The sequence below is a fragment of the Rhinolophus ferrumequinum genome, chromosome 26, assembly GCF_004115265.2.
Source record: "Rhinolophus ferrumequinum isolate MPI-CBG mRhiFer1 chromosome 26, mRhiFer1_v1.p, whole genome shotgun sequence".
NCBI lineage: Eukaryota > Metazoa > Chordata > Mammalia > Chiroptera > Rhinolophidae > Rhinolophus > Rhinolophus ferrumequinum.
Window position 1 is genome coordinate 8,486,867 of NC_046309.1, and position 22,593 is coordinate 8,509,459.

The 22,593-nt window shown below is 43.4% G+C and overlaps 1 protein-coding gene across 2 annotated transcripts in view; it reads right to left on the reverse strand.

The window, feature by feature from the left end:
• Positions 1-22,593, reverse strand: part of AGK (acylglycerol kinase) — a 71,937-nt gene that overhangs the window by 1,919 nt on the left and 47,425 nt on the right. For both annotated transcript variants that reach the window (XM_033098976.1, XM_033098977.1), the window contains 7 exons: positions 21,734-21,803; positions 14,854-14,933; positions 11,933-11,990; positions 8,371-8,518; positions 7,818-7,915; positions 2,414-2,484; positions 390-474 (listed from right to left, as the gene is read on the reverse strand). In XM_033098976.1, coding sequence (XP_032954867.1) covers positions 390-474; positions 2,414-2,484; positions 7,818-7,915; positions 8,371-8,518; positions 11,933-11,990; positions 14,854-14,933; positions 21,734-21,803 — 610 coding nt within the window. The remainder of the gene's footprint in view (positions 1-389; positions 475-2,413; positions 2,485-7,817; positions 7,916-8,370; positions 8,519-11,932; positions 11,991-14,853; positions 14,934-21,733; positions 21,804-22,593) is intronic.

The following is a 22,593-nucleotide window of genomic DNA, read 5'->3' on the forward strand; positions in this document are numbered from 1 at the left end:
TTCTTCTAGGGTTGGCATTTCACAATACAGAAAACTTCAGTGCCATTCGGAAAACTGCTTCCAGATCCTTCATAAACAACATGAAGGTAGAATCCACTGTTAACATTTGAGAATTCTCTGTGTGTTATAACTGGTTGAGGAATTTACATATGGAAAAACAAAGCTCAGCAGACCTAAGGATCACGTGACAGAACTTTGGCTTAACATTACAAGTTTCCAGGACTCCACCTCTAAATCCTGGAGCTGTAGAAGGGGATTGTCATCTTTTCAGGTCTCCCTTAATGTGACCGGAGCCTGGCAACAGGCTCAGTACATACCAGGCGCCTAGATGAGAGTCTGTTAATTGAGAGGAAGACGAACCAGAACTGGGGGGCCGCTGCCCTGCTCACCTCAGGAAGCAGCAGAGTGCACTGGCTGGCCTGGAGACACTCGGTGCCGGCAGCGTGCAGCGTGGGGTCTCGGACCTTTTTACTTCTGTGAGCACAGGAGAGAGCAAGCTTGGAACCAGAGCTGTTAACTGCATCAGATTGTAAGAATGTAGCCAGTTCCTTCCGTTTCGATGACTAACTAGATGAACCTGCGACCCAGGGGACCACGGGGTCTGGGAGTAAGTCTTCCCACAAGGATGCTCGCTTAGCGTTGGGAGTCTAGATGGAGGTTTACCTGCTGGACAGGTCTGCGCGGGAAGACTGAGTGATTTTACATAGCTCCACATGGGCCTGGTTGTTGGGCGATTAAAAACCCCAAATTTAAAAATCTTGAGTGAAATTGAATTCTTTAGAAAAAGTATTAAACTTTTTTATTTGGTATTTCTTGTGAGTCTACTCTTGAAGGAGGAAATACTTTTATTGTAATTTAAAGTAGGGTGTGTGTGTGTGTGTGTGTGTGTGTGTGTGTACATACTTAAATATAAACACCCAGAAGCTCCGATGACTCCATTATCACTCTGCCTAGCGCGCTGCATCTTCACCTTGACTAAAAAGCGCTGGAGTAAAACCATCAGACCGACTGGCCACACACAGTCCCCTCAGCATATACACCCTTCACAGCTAGTGATGGAGCAAAGAGCAAACGCTAATCCAAGTAAATTAGTCCATTCCTGTTCATTGACTGCAACAGTAATTCTTTAGTATCTGACACTTCATCAGACTTTTCTAAAGCAACTTCACAATGTCCTATTCAGAGACCCAGAGGAAACAGACATGACCTGCCTTCACTTCCGGTGGAGACCAACAGGAAACCGTGTTATTGCCGCTGACGCCAGCAACAGCTGACGCCAGGAGCACAGTGACTTCACCTAACGGAAGCAGTGCAGGCGGCCTTCCTTTCTATTTGTGGACATCAGTATCATAAAGGAGATTTGAGGGACTTGGCCCCACTGACCAAGCGCTCAGTTAAGACAGCACGTGGCTTCTGCACGCCCGTAGAAGAAAAAGGGAAAGGTTTTTCCCTCTTCCTTTTTCTACAGATATAGAAGGTAAATCAAAGCCTGCAGCAGCAGCTTATTCAGCATCTGAAGAATTTGTACCAAAGGTGGAAACACCACAAACTAATGAGACACTCTGGTGCCTGTGCTGGTGCAGATCGTGGGGTAGCCACGGAGACCCAGCCACTGCAGCCGAGATGTCTAATCTCCAACAGGCACACGAGGGAGCCCTGAGCCGAGAGACGACGACGCACAGAAACTGCAGCTGAACCACCGCCAGTTGGCATGGTAACAGGCCCTTCTCAGCTGCTTTGAAGACTGGAGGGGAACTTGGAGCACGCTTAACCAATGAACCTCTGGCAGAGGTGGGGCTTAAGAAATCACTCAGGACTCAGAAGGGTATTTTGCAATAGAAAAGGGGAAATCTGGAAAAAAATGCCCAAGGTACTCAATACCTTTTCAGGTTTCTCATTAACACCCCGAGAATAGGACAAAGGGGACTGACGAACAGTAACTGATGCTGGCAAGTGCTTCACAATGAGAAAGACTTTTCCAACCCACGCTCATTTAAGACGCAAAAACAATCCTGAGATAGTGAGAGGTGATTATTTCATTCTATACACAGGGAAAGGATTCAGCGAGTAAGGATCTGTCCAAGTCATGAGGCCAGAGGGTGGCAAAACCAGTCACTTCTGACCCTGAAGTCCAAATTCTGGGCACTAGGCCAGGCCACATTGAGTCCTCTCTTTTCAGTTAAAACGCAAAGACTGCTGTCATACTCTGACCTTCCCAAAATAGTCAGGGAAGGCCAAAGTTGGACAGACAGGTGCACTCACTCTACATGGCAACCCACAGGAAACAAAGGCGGCTTCGGTTTCCAAACAAGACAAGTCCATTGCTGGGTCTCAGACTTCATGGGCGCTACAGAGGAAAGGCTGACAACACAAATGACGTGAACCGATTTCCTCCAAAGCCCAGCGCACTTACCCTATAATTACGAAGTCTCCTTTGCTGACAGTGTCAGGTTCGATGCAGATGTTCATAAAGTCTTCTGTGCTCTAAAAAGGTGAGGACCACAAACATTAATCCTTTCAGTTCAGGCTAATGCAGCCTGTTCTCATCCTTAAGCCCTAGAGGTTCCTATTTTGAAGCTCTGTATTACACAGGGGACTTCATTTTAGTGATTTAATCCTGTATATATCTTTGGTTCCTTTTCTCCTTTTTCCACTAGGACCTTTATTGGGGTATAATTTACACACCATAAAGCTCATCTCCACTGTTCGTTTTTTATTACATACATAAGTAAAAAGTCAGGTTTGGAGGTCTGTAAAATTGTCACTAATAATCAAAGCTGTCCGAGTCCCTAGGATTCCCTCCTGTGCAGGCCACGCTTTCAGCCCCGCTTCTCCCAGCTCGCCTCGTCCTTACTATTCATCAGCCTCACACCACACCTGCTAGGTCAGCTTCCTGGTGTGGAGAGCCCAAGTATCCATTTTTCAAAATGCTGTATGTGCACATTTGGAATGCAACCAGAGCCGAAGAGAAGCAATCCATTTACGCCACGGTCATGTTGTAAGTACTTTCTATTCCCAACCACAAGAAAGTTCTGTGAGAACTGAGCTACAGACAGACCTGGTTTCTGCACCGCTCCCCTCACCAAACTGTGGCTAGTGGCCCGCAATCCACACCTGGCCCTGTGTAATTCAATCCCACACCTCTGTGTCTGCTTCAAATGGAGCTTTGTTTCTTTGTGGACAGGTTCAAAACCTGTAGCCCCAGCATAACCCAGTGGCCTCTGAGAGCTGACAGCAGAAGATTAAAGGGTACTGCCGAAGCACAACTATATCTCTCAACTAGGAATTACACAACATGGGAAGACTTTGCTGCAAGTTCACCTTTACTTAACAGCGACTTGTCGAGTGAATTCCCCTAGGTGCTTCCGTTACATCCAGGAACAACCAAAAAAACCCCCAAATTTCTGCCTACAAAGAACTTCCATTCTACCGGGGACAGTGGAGGGGATAAACAAAAACAAAACACATACTCTATGGTTTATTTTATGATAAATAAAATAAATCATAAGTATGTTAGAAATGTTAGTATAAAACCAGTGAATTATGGAATGAATATAGATGGCATAAATGCTAAATTTGAGCATATCAGAAAACAAGTACATTACAAAAACGAGAGAAGAGAACTAGAGCAAGGAATACCAGGTGACCCTGGTGACAGTGGTGACGTTTTCACACAGGTCCCGGTGGGCCGCACTGAGAAGGCAGCCTCTGAGCGGACTCCCGGAGGAGGTGAGGGAGCGAGCGGGTGGGTCGCCAAGGCAGCGGTTCTCGGCCTGCGGCAAGTGCCTACTGAAGGGCCTGTACTGACGCCATCCTCGGAGCTGATGGCTCCGCAGATGTGGGATGAGGCCCAAGAATTTGTGTTTCTGACAAGTTCCCGAGTGACGCTGCTGTTGCTGATCTAAGGACCATACTTTGCGAATCACACTGGCCCAGGGAAGAGAGATCTACACCGAGGGAAGTGTCAGGGCAGGGCCCAAAGGGGGGTGCATGCCTGACGTATGAAAGAACAGCAAGGAAGCCGCTGTGGCTGGAGCAGCGGGTGAGGGGCAATGGGGATAAAGTCACAGAGAGGGCCCTATAGACCATGACAAGGAGTGTGGCTGGTAGGCGACACCGGAAGGTTCTGGGCAGAGAAATATGCTCTGGCTTCCTTTGAATACATCTCTCTGGCTACTATGTGTACAGCAGAATAAAGGGGGAAAGGAGGAAAGAGAGAGACCACTTAGGAACCTATTGTAATAATCCGGTAAAACACGGTGGTGCCTCGGATCAGGTAGCAGGACATCGTGTGAGGTGTTGGCCGTATTTAGAAGGTGACGCCACCAGGACTTCCTCAGAGATGAGATGCGAGGAGAGAACGAGCAGCCACGAGTGGCTCCAAGAGCTTTGCCTGAACAAATGAAAGACTGGAATTCCAGTCATATCAATGGGGAGGGGGAGACTGGGTAAAGCTGGCTTCTGGCGCGGAGGGAAGATCAGGAACTCAGTTCTGGCTACACAGACTGAAGTGTGTGTTAGACATCTAAATGGAGGAGTTAAATAGATAATTACACATACAAGTCTAGGCTTTGGCCTTTGCAAACAGTGCAAGTGCCAAAATCAACGTATTGTACCACAGTGACAGATGAAATGAGAAAACCTTATCTCAACAGGTGCTGGAAAGGCACTGATAAAAGTAAATATCCACTCATGATAAAAATTCTTAGCAAAGTAGGCACAGAAGGGAACTTCTGTAACCTTATATAGGGTATCTACAAAAAACCCCATCAAACTCAAGAATGAAGCAACAAAACCTTTCTACATCAGAAATAAGACGACACTTGCTGTCACTACTTCTATTCAACACCGAAGTCCTAGCCAAGTGATAAAGGAAGATCAAAGATTCGAAGGCTAAGGTTTGGAAGAACAAAACTTGCATCATTTATAGTTGACATGACTGAATCTACAGAAAATCCAAAGGAATCCCCATGGATATACTTAATAAAATTAATACGAATTTAGTTTGATTTTTTTATATTGATGTTGAATCAGCAATTCCATGTTCCATCTACTCAATCAGATAGTATTTCTTAACAATTTCATTTTTTAACTATTTACAAGAACATCAAAAATTAAGATAACCAGCCATAGATCCAGCAAAAGACAAAAAATTATAGAGAAAACTATAAAACTTCATCCAAAGACATTAAAATCTAAATAAATGAAGAGCTATGCCACATTCGTGTGATGGAAGAGATGTCATTTACCCTCAAATTGAACTACAGGTTCAATGCAATCCTGATCAATATAACAGTTATTATGTGGAACTTAATAAACATTCCAAGAGAGACTTATAGAAGTCAAAGGCAAGAATAGCCAAGAGACTCTTTAAGAAGAAAAAAATGGACTTATTATAAAACTAATAATTAAGAGAAGCACAGTGCTAGTACAAGTATAGAAAACCAGAGCGACTGCACAGAGAAACCACAAACATTGCCACGTGTACAAACACTTGGCGTGTAGATCAGTGTCGGGGGGAGGGGACATTTCAGTAAATGGTGCCTGGACCACTGGCTTTCGATGTGGAAAGAATATAAAATTGGAGTCCTTACTTCCATTTCTTTTTTAAATAAAAGTGGAATCATTTGATGCAGTCATTTTAACCTGGTCTTTCATTTAATGCATGACGAACATCTTTCCATGTCAATAAAGACAGAGAGAAAGAACGTTTTAAATAAATGTACCAAACAGTGTTGAATCCGTCCTCTGATGAGCTTGTTTCATGTTTTGCTGTTACAAATACTGTGAACACAGCTGTACAAGAGATCCTAATTTTCACACATTCCACACCTCTGCAGCCTCTTTCAGACTCTGAATGTACTTTTTAAAATGATAAATGAACATTTTGAGCTATTACATGGCAGCTTCATTGTCTTTGAATATTTGATTGCATTTTGCTTTTATTTTCACAAAGAGTTGTGGCAAAAAGAAACTGAATGTGCTGCTAGTAGAGGTAAGAAGCATCGTATCATACCCTTTTATAATTAGCACAGAGATAAAGAGCTCTCAGCTTCGGGAACGTGGGTAATCTTCGGCCACAATCACATACTCACTAAACTCAGTCTGCTCAGAGCTATTCAACCATCAGGGGAAAGAATGAGTCAGAGAACATGAACAAAATACTGGAAGTACGTATTTTATCAGAGACTGGGTGTAAAGGAAACGTATAATTAGAAATCTTATCTGTCTTTTTTATATTCTAGAACAGGATTTTTTTTTTTAACCTTAATACATTCACTTTCACCAGTGTTCTCAGGATTCCATTATATGAGAAATAAGATGGGCTGTCTACACTGTGTTTTCATCTGATGACTTCTGTAGGATGAATTCCTAGAAATATACTCAATAGGCCAAGTATATAGACGCTTCACATAACAGCCAAGATGCCACTAAAATCAGAGGGATCGGCTTTGTGTGCCCATCAGAAATACGCGCGCCTGCCCACTGCCCCACCCACACCAACACTGAATACTAACGTCCTGTTTAATCTGTGACAATTCAATAGTTACTGTCTCAATTTGCATTTCTTTGATGTTCAGCACTTTGTTTCCTTATCTATAAAATACAGGTAAAAGTTATAGCTACCTGATAATACAGTCATCAAGGTTACGTGACGTGATATGTAAAATTCTTAGGCTAGTACCTAGCACGGAGTATATATTCAGTAAACATAAGCTATTTTTTTCATGTTTATTTCTTTTGTGAATTTCTAATCTTGCCCTTTGCCTGTTTCTATTAGTCCTTTGCCCATTTCTTATGGATTTATCCTAAGTTTGTTTAAAGGAAAGCTGTTAACTCCTGGTTTATCACCTTCTCATATTTCCCCTAATTTGTCATGAAAAATTTTGTCTAGTTTCTTTTGTAACTATACACAGACAAATGCATCCTCCATGTGACTTTTGCATTAGGTGCCATGCTTAGAAAGGCCTGTCCTCCCCAAGTGTATATTGATAATCACTTAGATTTCATTCCAGGGCTTTATTGGGTTTTTTCACGTTGTCTCTTAATCCAACTGGAATCAATTTAGGAGGTGAAGGGAGCTATGTTATCCAGATGTTATACGATGCACAGGCGTTACGTTTATCATTAGAAAACAGCTCGATACTCTGAATGTGAACACGGGAATCACAGTGCCCCGTACCTCCATCTCACTCCGCGTACATGCATCGCTACGTACAGTCCACGGGCCAATTGGCAGACTGACCAGGTCACGGTGAACATCCCGCTTTGATTTGCATAAAACCTGATCATAGTAATTAGTCCAGTTAAATAATTAGTCATTATTCAAGGACAAGTTTTCTATTGGCATTCTCATTAATATAAACCATTAAGGGGTCGGTATGTATATGCATAAATACATTTGTGTATATACAGTTTTTTTCCTCCTCGGGAACTAAATCTACATATTTAATAGTCACAGAAATAATGAATATTTACTCCAGTAAAAGTTCCACGATGTTTTATTCCTGTGACAAATGGGAGCAGGCTCACTTCATTTCTAAAGGCCTTTCGCCGTCAGAAGACAGAACGCTTGCTCACTAGCACTCAGCAATGTCCAGAAGCCGTGACCCAGCCCTTCAGCATTTAGGCCACTACCTCGCTCAGCTGTTTCTTCTTCTCGCTATTACTTCCAAAGGCACACCACACCCTCCTTCCCTGATCTCGCCTCTCTAACCCACAGGGTAAAATGAAAATACTGAATGAGTGGAAGAGAATGTAGCCTTTGGCACTTTTCCCAGATAACAAACGCTTTCCTAATAAACAAGCACACTTACCATCAGGTCAAGCTGACCGTTCCGCGTGGTGATGGACAGTTCAATGGTGGACAGCTGCACGTCCTTCCAGACCTCCGGGCCCAGCTCTTGGGAAAGGGCTGTGTGAATGCATGAGACACAGGTCAATTGCTTCCATTAACATTTTGTCACTCCACCACCAAGGGCCAGCTGCCAGCTGCTCAGCTCGGCCTCCCAGGCCCATCAGCTGACTCTCCACCATCGTTTTCTCCATTTCATACCTCTAACACACAGGCTAAAGAGCCAGGCTCAGAATGGGATCTCTGTGCCAGAAACAGCCCTACCGACACAGCCAGAATAACAGAAAGGTCGGTGATAGAACAGGAGCCGCCGTTTGTCTCAAGCGACACAGGGTATTCCCATCCACGCGACAGTGGGTGAGCAAGTCTGGGCCCTGCTCTGGCTCCCAGAAGGCAGAATTCAGTGATCCCCAAACAGCTCCTCCCGCTCTAGGGAAGTCTCTGACGCTGAGATGGGGTCTGTTCTAGGCAGTCCTGGTCCGACCAGGGCTTCCTGTCTCTGATCACGTGCTCACCGTCCTGTGGTCGTGCCCAGTATGACGCGAGCCTCCGCAGTATTCTCCGGTACAAAGAGGGCCGTGGCGGGACCACTTCCGCTCCACTGGGAGGTCTCTCTATAGGTCCCGCGTACGAGATAGAGGCTTGGTGAGTTTGAGGCCACTCCTTTTAAAGTGAAGAGAGAAACACATTTGTCAGGCACACACACAATCCCAAACTCTGGGAGTTTCTCTATGCAAACTTAGTATTCTATCTGTACCTGCAAGAAAGCTAATACTCTCTCACTGGATGGACTCTTCTCTCACTTGGAGCACTGAATCCACAGGCTCCCTGTCCCCATTACCGGCCTGCCGTGAACACCATGGCCTCTGACTGCGGCCTCCATTGCTCCTCCTCACAGAGCAGAGAGAGATCAAAGGGGACTAGTAACCATCGCTCATACTTATCCCAAAAGTTCTCAGTCTGAATGAGCTAGAACCATCGCGTGATAAACTGACCTTTGGTAGACTGATGGTGACACAAGAAATTACTGCAATAAAGTTGCAGGACTTACCTTCTTCACTTCTGCCATCCTAGCCCACAGGGAGGCCAGAAGGGTTTAGCCCAACCTCAAAACCTTGCCCCAGACTTCTCACTCCTGCTTCAAAGCTCATCATTCTTGCACTCTAGATTTTATTTTGTCTTCTACAACCCGAAACCCCAAGTCCAGTGTCATCCTCCGTCTCAACTGTGTCCAGGGGAATAATTAAAACAATGCTCTAGCCCCTCAGCCCTGGACGTCACCTCTAATTCACCACAGCCACCTAGTTTCATGGCCACTTACTATTCAGCGGCCCAGGACTAGTTAGTCTTGGAAATCTAAAACCCTGTGAGTCTGCTCTCTATTCATGTCTCTGATTCTATTCAGCTGGTTGATTCTTTTGTGCCCAGTGTTTCGCAGGGCCATCTACTCCAGTTCTCAAGTTCCCGTGTGGTGAATTACAAAGGAGTACCAGTTCTGACTTCTCTCACTCCATCGCATACCCATTTCTCCCCAAGTCCAGAAGGACCGGTGCATGGACCCTGCCCCCTCCTCTCTGCCGCACACGCGTGCTGCTGCTTTATGAAGTGAGCTTACACGGCAGCCTCTGCCCCGAAGGAATTGTCTTACAGACCAAGTCAACGTGGAGTATTTGGAGATCAGACCATGACCCTCTATCTAAGCTGCAGACATTGATAAAGCTGACATTTTGATCTCCATCTGCCTCATTCCTGCATTTGTTTTCATAACTTGGTTCAAAAGCAGAAGAGGAAGAAAGGCGTGTTATTTATTTTTTTTGGCCCCTGAAGATCCTGACCACTTGCCCAAGTTTGCAATCACATTAAGAATGCCGGTCCCTGACCACTCCGATTTCCCTCGGTGCCTAACTAACAGGTGACTACTTCAGGTTACTCTTGCCCGTCCCCTCATCACTGTTGGCCCTCTTGTGTCTTTACTCTTCCCTAATATGTGCCCTGAGAAGCCCCAGTTCTGGATCAATCTTGTCACTAGGTTTCTGTACTTCTACATCATGGCTCAGTGTTACTGAAGGGAGAAAAAAATACTCCTGCTGAGTATTAATACAGGAAAAAACAATCAACCAAGCAGGCATATCTTTGTCACAACAAATTCTTGGTCCTTGATGCCTTTTGATAATCCTTTGAAACCTTCCTATGTTCATCTGTCTGCAGAACCCCCTGTACCACCACCACCACCATCCGGCTCTTTTTCAGCAGATCACTTTGCTTCCTACCCTACCCCTCAGAGAGAACAGGAGAGAGAGAACTGCCTTAACTCGCCGTCAATCTGTTTTCACCGGGATCTCTCATTTCTCTCCTGTCTCAAGGAGGAAGTGTCCCTTCCCCTGCCCAAGGCTAATCCAGTACCCTTCTATTCGCTCCTGGATTTTGCCAACTCAGTCATGCTTTGTTGCTCCTTTCTCTCACCTCTTCTCTTCTTTTTTTTCTATTGTTTCAGGGTATAAAGACATGGATACCTCTTTCCAATCAAAAAAATCACACTCCATGGACCCCATGTTTCTCACTAGGTTTCGCCTTTTCTGTCTCCTTCCCTTCAAAGTCCAGCTTCCGTAATAGATGCAGTGGCCTCCCCTTGCGTCTCTGCTTCTTTACCTCCCAGGTGTTCCTTAACTTCCTTTATGGCTTCACTCCACTCAGGATGTTACCAAACCATCTGAGGTCGCCCTATTCAATGCATACTCTCCTGCCTTTGGACTCTTTGCTGTTGCTTCTTGAAATCTCAGTTCTTGAAAATTCTCTCTTCCATTGACTTCTATGTCAGTGCTTTCTCCTCTGGTTCCTCTTAGCAGTTCTCAGGCAGCTTTTCTGGCCCGTTAATGTTGACATTCCTCAGGGCTATTGCTGGCCATCGATTCTTCACGGTAACTTCATCAAAACCATCATTTCCATGCTACTCATACACTTATTTAAATCTATTTTTTCAGCCCAGAGCTCTCTGCTGAATTCCAGACCTAAGTCACAACTGCATCTCCATTTGTACCAAAATATGTTAAACTCAATATATGCCAAACTGACAAGACTGATCCAGAACTGGGGCTTCTCAGGGCACATATGATGCAAGGCTAAAGACACAAGAGGGCCAAACTGAAAGTTTCATCCTTCTTCACAAACTTGATCTTATGCCAATATTATCAACATTAATGGAAAACTCTAGTTGCCAAATTGTAGTCCCTCAGCCCAGAAATCTGGGACTCCTCTACCCTCCTTGCAACTTCGGAGGGTCCTACCTTATTATCTCTTCAATCCATCCTCTGTTGTCAGTACTGTTACCGCCTTGCTTTATACCTCGTCCCCTCTCACCTGCATCACTTAACAACGTTCTGATGCCATTGCCGTCAGCTCCCTACGCCAATCTCTTGTCCACACTGCTGCCAAACAATTTTTCTAAAATACAATCTGCTCACGTCATCGCCCCACGTAAGACTCAGTGAGTTCCCAGCGCTTTAACAAGAAAAGTCAGCTCCACATCAGAAGCTGCCAGAAGCTGCCCCTACCTAACCTTCAAGCTCCCCTTCCTGCCACTCTGCTGCCGTAAGGAAAGACCACGTCACCCCACGGTGACTTAACACAGCCTGGCCTCTCCACCACTACCCACTTTTGCCCAACCCGGTTTGAAACCTACTATATATTAGACATCAGCCTGTATGATCAGATGTTTTCAGATGCAAATCTCCAATCATTTCCAGATACTAATATGACACCCGTACAAATAACTGAGGAGAGATTGGTCATTTTGTTCAAGGTTTGTCTGGCCAGAGTGAGTGAAGGAACAGGCAAAGGGAAATGGAACATTAAAGAAAAATGAATATGGTTTGGTAATGGAGGGAATGAGTTGGTAGATGAGGAGTGAGCGAGACAGGACAGCTTTCTGCATTTGTATATAAGCAAAGGTTCCCCAGTGTAGTACTGGAGCATGTCATACACATCTGCAGCAAGAAATTTTTGAAAAATCCAAACACGTACATCACAGAGGCAACAAAATAACACTGGACAAATGTCAGCATTGGAAATTGCATTTACCTTAAGAGTGCTGAAAAAGTGAGCTGCTTTAGTTTTTAGAGGACCAAGATACCAGTACCTGTGAAAGATCAAGATAAAACTCTAATTAGAATATTAAAAGAACTATCAATGTGGTAGATAGCATTCATGACACACAATACATTAGAATTACACCTTTACTAGAGTGTCTGCTCTGGAGGCTTGGGGATTGTGGTTTAGCATAAAAAAGTATTACCGTAAATTTTTAATCTGCATTTCAATGCCATGTCAAACAGTATGTAATTAGTTACACAGTAGCTAAATCCTTGCAATTTAGGAGGGATATATAATCAGAGTCTCCTTGAAGCTCTATATTCGTAAGTAACACTGTAATATATACTTTTGACCACAGAATATAGTTAGCATACATTCAAAAAAGCACTGAGTAGAGAAGGATAAAGCCACAATGACATGCAAAGCCGGGAGACCTGATGTGTCACCCACAAGTTAAATGAATGCGTCCTGTACAGCAAGTTCTCTCTCTCTCTCTCTCTCACACACACACACACAATTAAAATTTGTAAATCAGCATAATTTCACATTACTCATACAGCTTTAAAATGGCAAACGTATAACCTGGGAGTGAAAAGGGTCTACTTCATACGGCCAAATACACAAAAGCTGCTGAGGAGAGGAAGAGGCCTGCTTGGAACTGGACAAGCGGTATGAAGCGGATTCCTCTCTTAAAACTTATCTGCCCCTCTTACCGGCCCATCTCAACTGCTCCCTATTTGACTCTGATCAATATACTTTTATTTAGCACTTACTATGTATATGGAGGAAACAGAAAAATATAGGGTATAAAATTCCTGCCTTCAAGGGCTTATAATTTGAGAAAATATGGCCCAAAAAAGTAACAGAAAACAATAAATGACTATATACACACACACACACACATATATTTCAAAATGTAGCAGCATTTTGAAACATATATATGTGTATATACATATATGTGTGTGTGTATATATATATATATAATATATATATTATATATTATATATATAATGGTATAAAATGATCACTATTTAGTAGTAAGGTGAGCCAAGAAGGGATAAGAAATCATTAAGCGCCTAAAATCATAGGAGCAGCCACGCTTGTATCACGAATGGCACAAAAACAAAGTAGGGGCGTGGAATTCAGAAAGCTGCTTTGGAATTAGACACATGAGAGAGGGAAAGAAATCATTCTAGGCCAGAGGAGTGGCAAAGGTGCAGGAAACACTGAGAAGCACAGCCAGAGCGAAGGCGTAAAAGGAAACTACGCGTAACCACACATAACTACGCACGTAGGGGTGAGGATAGATATGCTGGGCCTCGAGGGCCAGAACAAGGAGTTTAGCTATGACCCAAGGAGCAACGTGCAGTCGTTCTCACTTGACTCAGGCGACTACAGCCGTGCTACTAACAAGGGCCTTGATCATGTTTTTTTTTTCCCAGCTTATATAATCATTGGCTTCTTTTCCCGGATAGGAGACAGAAACACATCCCGACTGTTGCGCTTGGTTTCTAAACTGTCTGCCGTTCCCTTCAGCTCCACCAATAGCACACGTGGACCCTATGCTTCTCATCTGCTGACGATCATCTAGGAAATCGTTTCTTGCATCTCTGTTGTTTCTTCTGTAACACACACAACTCAGCCGGCAGCCCTAGTTGAGGTGTTGGATAACAACTGGAATTTTAAAATTCATTGCTCAGAAATCAACCAAAACATGGGCGCGTGTGTGAGATTAAGTCCTAAAGGGGCTGACCTACGCTTGTGCTTAAATCTTGATTAACACATTTTAGAAAGCAACTTGTTCGCAGCCAGCTTTCAGGGAAAACTAAGCCGTTCCTCTCAGTGGGTTGCTGGTATTATTTGACATTATACATCAAACACAGGGTAACTTGTGGAATCAAGATAATCACGGCATACAGATAAAAAGACATGAAATATTAAATAATACAGAGTGTAAAATAACACAGAATGTCTTTTTGGACATTCCACTGTCGGGAACTTCATTAGCAGGAAGAATAATAATAATAAATAATAAGAAAAAGAATAATGAATAATAAGAAATTTCTGTACAATTGTGGCAGGAATGTCTATAAAGTGAAAGGACGGTTTCTTGATAAAAGCAGTGTGTGAGATCAACCATAATTCATTTAAACTACACTAAAATTCTAGGCGTGTTTTTCAGACAAGGTAAGAACCAACCCCAGCAGGTGTGACAGGTATGAAGAGCCCCAGAGCCCCAGTGTCTCCGTCAGTTCCGCCTCGGAAGCCTCTTCCTACACGACGTCTCCACATCAAATACAACACGACACACCCACTTGCCAAGCCAAGAATTTCACGTTACACAATGAATTCTCCAAAAATAAGTCCATTCCCATGAAACGCCAGCAACGACGTGCTGCTATTCACCTCCCCGACAGGCCTGTTTCTCCCACCTCACCACACAGCCTGGCATCCCCCTCTCTTCTATCTCTCAAAGGCAGCCTGTGCTCTCTCCCAATCTGCTAGGCCTTCCAAGAGGCAACCTCTCAGGGAGTCTTCCAACCAGGGCTGTGACTGCACCATCAGGCTGTGGTCCCAGCAGTGTCTCTCATTTGGTTCCCAGCTAAGCAGGCTGCAGGCTGACAGGCAATCCAGGTCCCCGCCAGGCCAGATTGAGGCTCAAACAGTGTATCTAAAACTAGGGGTGTAGTCTTCTCTCTAGCCACCACCCAACTCACGTGGAGGGAACCGGAGCTTGCCCCCACAGTTCTGCATAAGCTATAAACCTCTATCTGTATTAACCACACAAAATTCAACCTCCAGCCACCAAATTTATTCCTATAAAATCACCGAATGTTGAAACCCCAAAGACAGGAACAGATTAAAAAGACTTTTTGGAAGCATCCCGTATCAGTATAATAATCCTTTACTTGCTAACTCTGACGCCCGCATCTCTGAAGGATCCCCATCGAAGGCCAGTCATTGCAAACACAGGTTGTTCCTTTTCACCCTGGAAGTAAAACACAGGTAATTTACATTGGTGATGACCCACAGGTAAGTACCCAGCAGATGATCACGGCCTGCTTTTCATCAGAGCGAATTCTAAAAGGATGTTCAACATTTAAGAAATTACTTCTATGGGTGCTCAGTAAAAGTACTCGAAGAAACCGTACTCTCAGTGAAACTAATTTTTATATGAATCGCATGAATCGGCTGGGAAGGGAACACAGAATCATATTCAGACTGTAAGTTAAGGAGTACCTAACTATGCTGGGTCTTGGACCAGTTAGTCGTCCGATCAGCCAGAATTTCTTCTCCCATATATTTGTCCACGATAACGATCATTTAAACCCGCCTTCTCTTTAGAGGGCCAAGGGCTCTCAAGTATCGGAATCCTGGCACTCTAGAATGTTTCACCTGAATACCTGAACACACAGCCAGGTATGTGTCATAACAAGTCAGAATAAAAAGTGACTTGGGGGGCCGGCCCGGTGGCTCAGGCGGTTAGAGCTCCATGCTCCTGACTCTGAAGGCTGCCGGTTCGATTCCCACATGGGCCAGTGGGCTCTCAACCACAAGGTTGCCAGTTCGATTCCTCGACTCCCGCAAGGGATGGTGGGCTCCGCCTCCTGCAACTGAGATTGAACACGGCACCTTGAGCTGAGCTTCCTGCCTCCCGGATGGCTCGGTTGGTTGGAGCGCATCCTCTCAACCATAAGGTTGCTGGTTCGACTCCCGCAAGGGATGGTGGGCTGTGCCCCCTGCAACTAGCAACGGCAACTGGACCTGGAGCTGAGCTGCGCCCTCCACAGCTAAGACTAAAAAGACAACAACTTGAAGCTGAACGGCACCCTCCACAACTAAGATTGAAAGGACAACAACTTGACTTGGAAAACAGGCCTGGAAGTACACACTGTTCCCCAATAAAGTCCTCTTCCCCTTCCCCAATAAAATCTTTAAAAAAAAAAAAAAAAAAAAAAAAAAGTGACTTGGATTTAGGACAATGCTTTATGGTGAAATATTGCAAAGACATATTACAATCAGTGAGTTTCTAATCGGTGAGATAAGCAATGTATAGAAAACATACACAATACAGTCACCGCCCCTAAGAGTTGGTGCTCTGTGATGGACTTCCCTTAAAGTATAAATAGTATATATACCAGGATTCTAAAAGGGACTTTTCCTGTAGCTCAGAATTGTAGCAAAAGCCCCAGAGTACCCGCATTCTAAAGAGAGCTGTCAAACGCTACACACAACTCCAGAGAATTTCCTAAGTGGGTGCAGACCCAGCTCGATTTCCAGCTCTATGAACCGACTGTAGAAGCAGGAAGTTAGGAGCTAATTGAAGAAGCTGCTGGCTGGAGAAAGTCTTCTGAGTCTTCTCCTCAGAGGACGACTGCTTTCCCTCAATCCCACTTCAATTCCATTTTCATTCCTGTTCCCACTACACCGAAACCAAGGCAGGGATATCAAGGAGAATCACACACAAACAGGGGCGGCTGACATGTGAAAGGCACGGCCTCTCATTCTTTGGTTGTGTGTGTGCTCAGGCTGCAGATTTGCTTTTCCGCTTTCCGTACCTGGGTTAGTAAGGGAAAAGGGAACTAGACAGAGTGGGGTGGAGCTAAGAGGAGACAGGAGGCAGTCAGGCCTGGCACAGCAGGATATGCCAGTCTCCTGGGGGCCACGTGGGTGCTGTGGGAGACAGCAGGGCTTTGAGTCATCCTGATTATATTCTGCTCATCACTCACTCGTTCATTTTCATAGAATTTCCATTACCAAATGCGTATTATATATTAGGGCCTAGTGACAAGACAACGTCTGGCCCCACAGAGCTCAAGGTGCCCTGGGGGACACACAGACACAGACAAATGACAACAGTGTACAGTGGGTTCAAACAGTAGAGATTCGCAGCAAGTGTTGTGAGAATACAGAGCAGGTGCAACTGTTTACTGGGTGTGCGGGGAGCAAAGGAGACGGGTAGGCAGGGAAAATACACACACATTTTAAAGCAAATAAAATTGTAAAGAATAAGGCACCTAGATTGGGGGAGGTTGGGGAGAAGCATGGAGAGAAGAGAAACAAAAGAAGAAAGGGCGTTCCAGACCAAGGGAGAGAAACAATATTGTGTGAGTTTGCTGTGTCTACAGGCACATTTCCCCGATGGTCCATAAGATGGTTATACGTGTCAACTACACTAAGGATGATGATGACGACGACGACGACAGAAGATTCCATGGTGAAGTAAGTTGGGAAATACCAAACTTACTTGGTTTCAAACAGGTGATGTTTATGGCGGTTCTTCTTAGAGTCTTTAAGATGCTAACGCGCATCACGAATTTCCCAAAGGGGAAATAGATGGTCTTCCCGAGTTGTTAACTGTGCGACTCGTCTCTGGGAGGACAGTGCATACCCAATATTCCTTGGGAAATGCCATTCTAAGGCACATGGCATGGGTGTGAAGTGCAGAGATAATTCTCAAGACTTTCTGACTGGTGCTCAAGACTCTTTCCTCTTTCTTCATCTAGGGGGAAGAATTTTAGGAATATTCTGTTCAGATGAACTGAATAGCCTTGTAACCTCAAGATTCCAGTGATTTGGGGGTGGCGATGGCTCTGGACGACAGGGAATGAGTGTAGAAAGACCTAGAGAGGCCCAGCTGGCAGCCAAATGGGCATAGAGTCCTCAGGATTCAGAAGAGGACTGAGGGTCAGTAATGGGGAGACTGGTCCCTACAAGGGTCACGCGAGCGTAGGAAAGATAAGCAAGGTCAGATGGACAGAGTAGAAGCCAATGGACAAAGTACCACGGTATCTAAGATGCTGTGTTATCTCAACCCGGTAAAGGTCTGGACGGCAGTCAGATTACGAGATGGAGAGGTCAGTGAACAAAATTGGCAACAAAAGGCCACACAGCCAGGTAGTAAGAGCACAGGAGAGATGGTGCCCCAGTCAGAGACTCTCCCGGAAAGAGGAAACCCCTAAGAGAAAATGGCCTGGTGGTTTGCAGAAGAAACTAACTGGGAGAGCTGGTGGGAATAAAAGCTCAACAAACAGCGAAAAGAAAATAATTCTTGTCAACTAGATAGGTGCTTAATCTAGGAGTTTTAGGGATTCCAGATGATGAGAAAGAAGGGAGAAGTAGCTCTGAAGTTGGAAGCAGCTCTAAGCATCACCTTAAGAGAATGATCAGAGGCGGGGTTGTAACAGAAGGAAGCCATTTACCCAGCCAGGAAGGAAAGACAGGGGGAAGGGAGAGATTCTAGCTCCTCACTTGGTTCTGAGTGGGCAGGGTCGAAGAGTCCGACTGAAAGAGCAAAAAGAACGAACGAGAAAGAATTCCAGGAATCTTTCCAGTAGTTAAAAGTACTGGGCATTATAGATGTCTATGCCGGAAAAATGCCCTTTAAAATTCATGGTGCAGTGCCAAGCATGACACCACCACCTGGACAAGCAGTGAAGAGGAAAAACCAAGGCCCCTAAGACGGAAAATCCAGATTCTCCTTCTGTCTCCAGCACAACTAGTCATACGACCAGATGAGTTTTTTGAATCTGTTGAATAAGACACTCCCACACGTCTTGCCTTCCTCACTGGAGATCCCAATGAGATGTGAGCGCACACTGAACAAAATGAAAAGTTCAATGATAGATTCCAAGCTTTATTGTAGCTTCCAAGGACTATTTCTTTTTATCTCTAAAGAATCTTCAGTTACACATTTAATTGGGTTTGTTTATTAAAAGAAGAGGGATCTGGTATCAGGCTTCAGCAACAGCCATGCTTTACCCCCACATTCTAAAAGCATATTCCAGAAGTAAGGAAAAAAGAAGACAAATCCAGCTTAGTTGGGTGCCTCAGAAACTACAGTACAGGCTGCTGTGTGATGTTTTCTAGGAATTGACTTGAAAGGTTTTCTGCTTCCTGGGCTGTTTCATCAATATACGGAGCCTGTGGTAAATTCGATATTGGCTTCATCAATTCATAAAGTCAGTACATTTAAGAGACAAACATCAAGGAGACGGGAGATGTTTAAATATAAGCACAGTCAAGAATTTCCAGTTCATTCCTGGTTACTCTGGAATGCATTACTTCTCACACGTAAATAAGGAGCAGTAAATCACTTAGTTATTGAGAAATAAATCTCAATTCACCTCCTTTGGTAATGACACTATTTGAAAATCATATCTTCATAGATGTTGATCTGTAGTAACTTTGCTAGGCCAGAATTTTTCAGTGCAGCTCTTCCATTTTGCGAGAACAATTTAGCTTTATTATATGCCAAAAGAATGCAAAAGAATCGATTGCAATTTAAATCACTTCTATGATGCACAATGAGGTCACGACATCACTGCAGAAAGAACAAAGGAAAAGAAAAGGGAAAGAGGCTCGTGGGCTCACCAAACAGGCTTACAGCCGACGCTCTATCACTAACAGTGGCATTTTAGGACTGAAGTTTGGAACCATGACACAGCGTGACCCTTCCTTCACAGACATCAGGAAACTTGAATGAATATAAAATGTTCATAGCCTGTGGAGGACACCCTGAGATAGCTGGTACATTTTAGACTAGAGCTGAGGAAAGTCACAGGGTGGACGGCTCCTAGGACTGCTTGGCTTTGTGGCTCCCTCGGCCTTCTTAGAACCTGCCCTCTTTTTTAGGGGTGGAGGATTGATGAAGAAGGAATAGCTCCTTAACGACTAACCATTTCTTTTTTCTAGAAATCAAATTCTTTTAAAAGAGAAGATTCTAATCAAGAATCAGGAATGGCTATTAGGTCTCCTTCCCTCCAAAATTTTTAGTTTGGAGAAATGGCAAACCAAAAAAATGTAGAAATGTACAATGAACACCAATACCTGTCACCCAGATTCACCAACTGCCGACATTGTCCCATATTAGATTTATCTGAGGTGTGTGCACGTTTTGCAGTGTCGTTAAGTTACTTGCAAATAAACTGCAGACTTCGTGATCTGTCACCTCTAAATATTTCAGCATTTGTCTCCTAAGAACAAGGACGTACACAGACATGGCCGTAATACCACTTTCCCTCTTAGGAAATCTAACATTGAAGTATAATATGTAATATACAGTCCATATTAAGATATCTCTCATTGTTTCGAAAATATCTCTTACGGTTATCACTGTTTTACATTTTTCCAATCTAGGACCTCATACTGGATTTAATTATGATTTTTTTTTTTTTTAAAGTTTCTCTTAATCTTGAACAGACTCCCTACTTTCGTTTGGATTTCATGACATTGATCTTTTGAAAGAGGTCAGACCAATTTTTATTATTTGACTGTCCTACAATCGGGATTTGATTGTTTTCCCGTTAGTAGATTCAGTTAGATTCAGGTTAGTTAATGTTTCGGGCAAGAAACTACACAGGTGATGCTGTATTCTTCTCAACAGGAAGCCCGTCATGGCCGATCCGGGTATTGGTGATGCTAAGTTTGATCGTTTGGTTTAGGTGGTGTATGCTAGATTTCTCTACTGTCAAAATGTATTTTCCCTTTGTAACTATCAAGTAATCTGTGATACTGCGTGGATATTTGTTTCCTAACGACCTTTTAGCTAATGGTTTTAGCACCCATTGATGACCTCTGCCTGAATCAGTAATTTCACTGGTGACTACAAAGGGGTAATTCTCTATTATTCCTTCTACATTTACAAGCTGGCAATTCTTCTGTAATATCAGTGTGGATTCGTGGATCCTTCGTTTTTATTTAATGTTAGTATATAATGCTTTATCATCATTAGTCTTTTTGACATTCCAATGGCCCCCAAATTGGCCAGCAGGACACCGTCAAGCTGGCTCCTATGTCTTTCGTGTTGTCTCCATCACTTGTTGAGTACTGCCTTGTCCTGTTTCTCGCCCTACCCCTGAAAGCCATCCTATCAGAGCATCCTGGCAATCTGTATTAGAGAAGGTTTTCAGAGATCGGAGTCTGGGTGCCAGGTAGGCTCATTCCTACTAGGTGATACTGCTTCTAAGCCCTTTCAGGGGGCATAGCCAACAAATATATTTCTAAAACAATTCATGCGTCCATCTACACATTGATAAGAAAGCATTAGACAACACGAGAAAAATGGGAAGTTCTGCTCCCATGTAGGATGAAGGAAGCTACAAAGAATATTGTTCCCACCCTAAAAAGGAGAAAAGGCTAGATAATCTACAAAGTCATGATTTTTCTTACGCCCATCAGAGAGCTGAGACTGTAAGACAACCAAGTGACCTGAATTCCAAAGAAAGACAAGCCCCTGCCAAGGCCAGATGGGACATGAGAAATATTTCACCTTTAGCAGAACATGGGACAAAGAGAAAGCCACCATACACACAGATAAGATGAAATCAGGTGCTGTCCTAAGTGCTTTATGTTTATTAGCTCTTTTCATATGCAAAACAACCATGCTAGGTAGAGAAATTACTTAAGGTCCAAAGGCAATCAACAGAGGAACTAAAAATAGTGATACAATTATATTGGGAAATAGAGCAATTCTTATATACAACAAAGAGGTCAAGAGATAAATCAAAAGCTGCTATCATCTACTTAACACTGCTGAACTGTACACTTAAAAATGGTTATGATGGTAAATTTTATGTTATGTGTTTTTTAACACAGTTTTTAAAAGTAGCATCATAAGCATATTTATTAGTGATAATAACTAGAATAAATAGGTAAAATTATTTTTCTCTGGGGAGTTATAGGAAAGGGTAAGAAGAGGACTATTGTTTTCATTATCTCATTAAAACTGTTACTTTGTTTTATGTGTATTACTTTAATTTTTTTCAAACTCTAGGGAAAAGACCTTACCTTGATCTGCAAAACATCAAGTGGAACTGTCTCTCCTTTCACAATGGCAAGTGTAGCATCTGTAATGTGTCTAAGAGATAAGAAGAGGCAAATGATCATTCTGTGAAAAATAAGCACCACAACCCCCACCACACACACACACACACACACACACACACACACACACACACACACTCCTGCCCAGAGTACTAGTAGCTGGGTCAGGAAAAAAGACGTAGTCGTTCAAAATACCCTGAGAAAGTAGAACAAAGGAGCATAAAAGAATTATTGATACAAGTATAGTGGAAGGCTCTGATATGGATTCAAAGAGAAGACTTTGGCAAAGAGAAGTTTATACAAGGCTCCCATCATTTATTTACTTAAGATTTACTGAGTCTCTACATTGTGCCCAACTTTTATCACTGGAAAATACCATACTACTTCAATAAATAGCTTCTTCTGCTCAGTACAGTTCTAATCATGTGCATTTGGCACGAAAAGTCACCTTTCCATGGTAGTTGATGGAATGCCTATAAGACATGTTTTTTAATACTTTTCTAAGTAAAACAGCAATACAGTAGAGGGTTATCTTTTTGATTTATGTTTGCTTTAATTATAGAATCTGGAATCAGTGATTACACAGTCATCCTGTTTGTTATTTACTATTTTCCATCCTGAATGAACTTTCAGTAAATACGCATGAAGTCTTCACCATATCACGTAGTTTACTAAGTAAGCATAATTACATGCTTACCTAACAATCCTCTGAAATAAGTACAATTAGTGTGCATTTGAGAAATGCCGGTGAGGACACTGAGGCTCAGAGAGATTAAGTAAAATTCCCCAGGTAACAGAGCAGGCATGGGGCAAAATGAATTTGA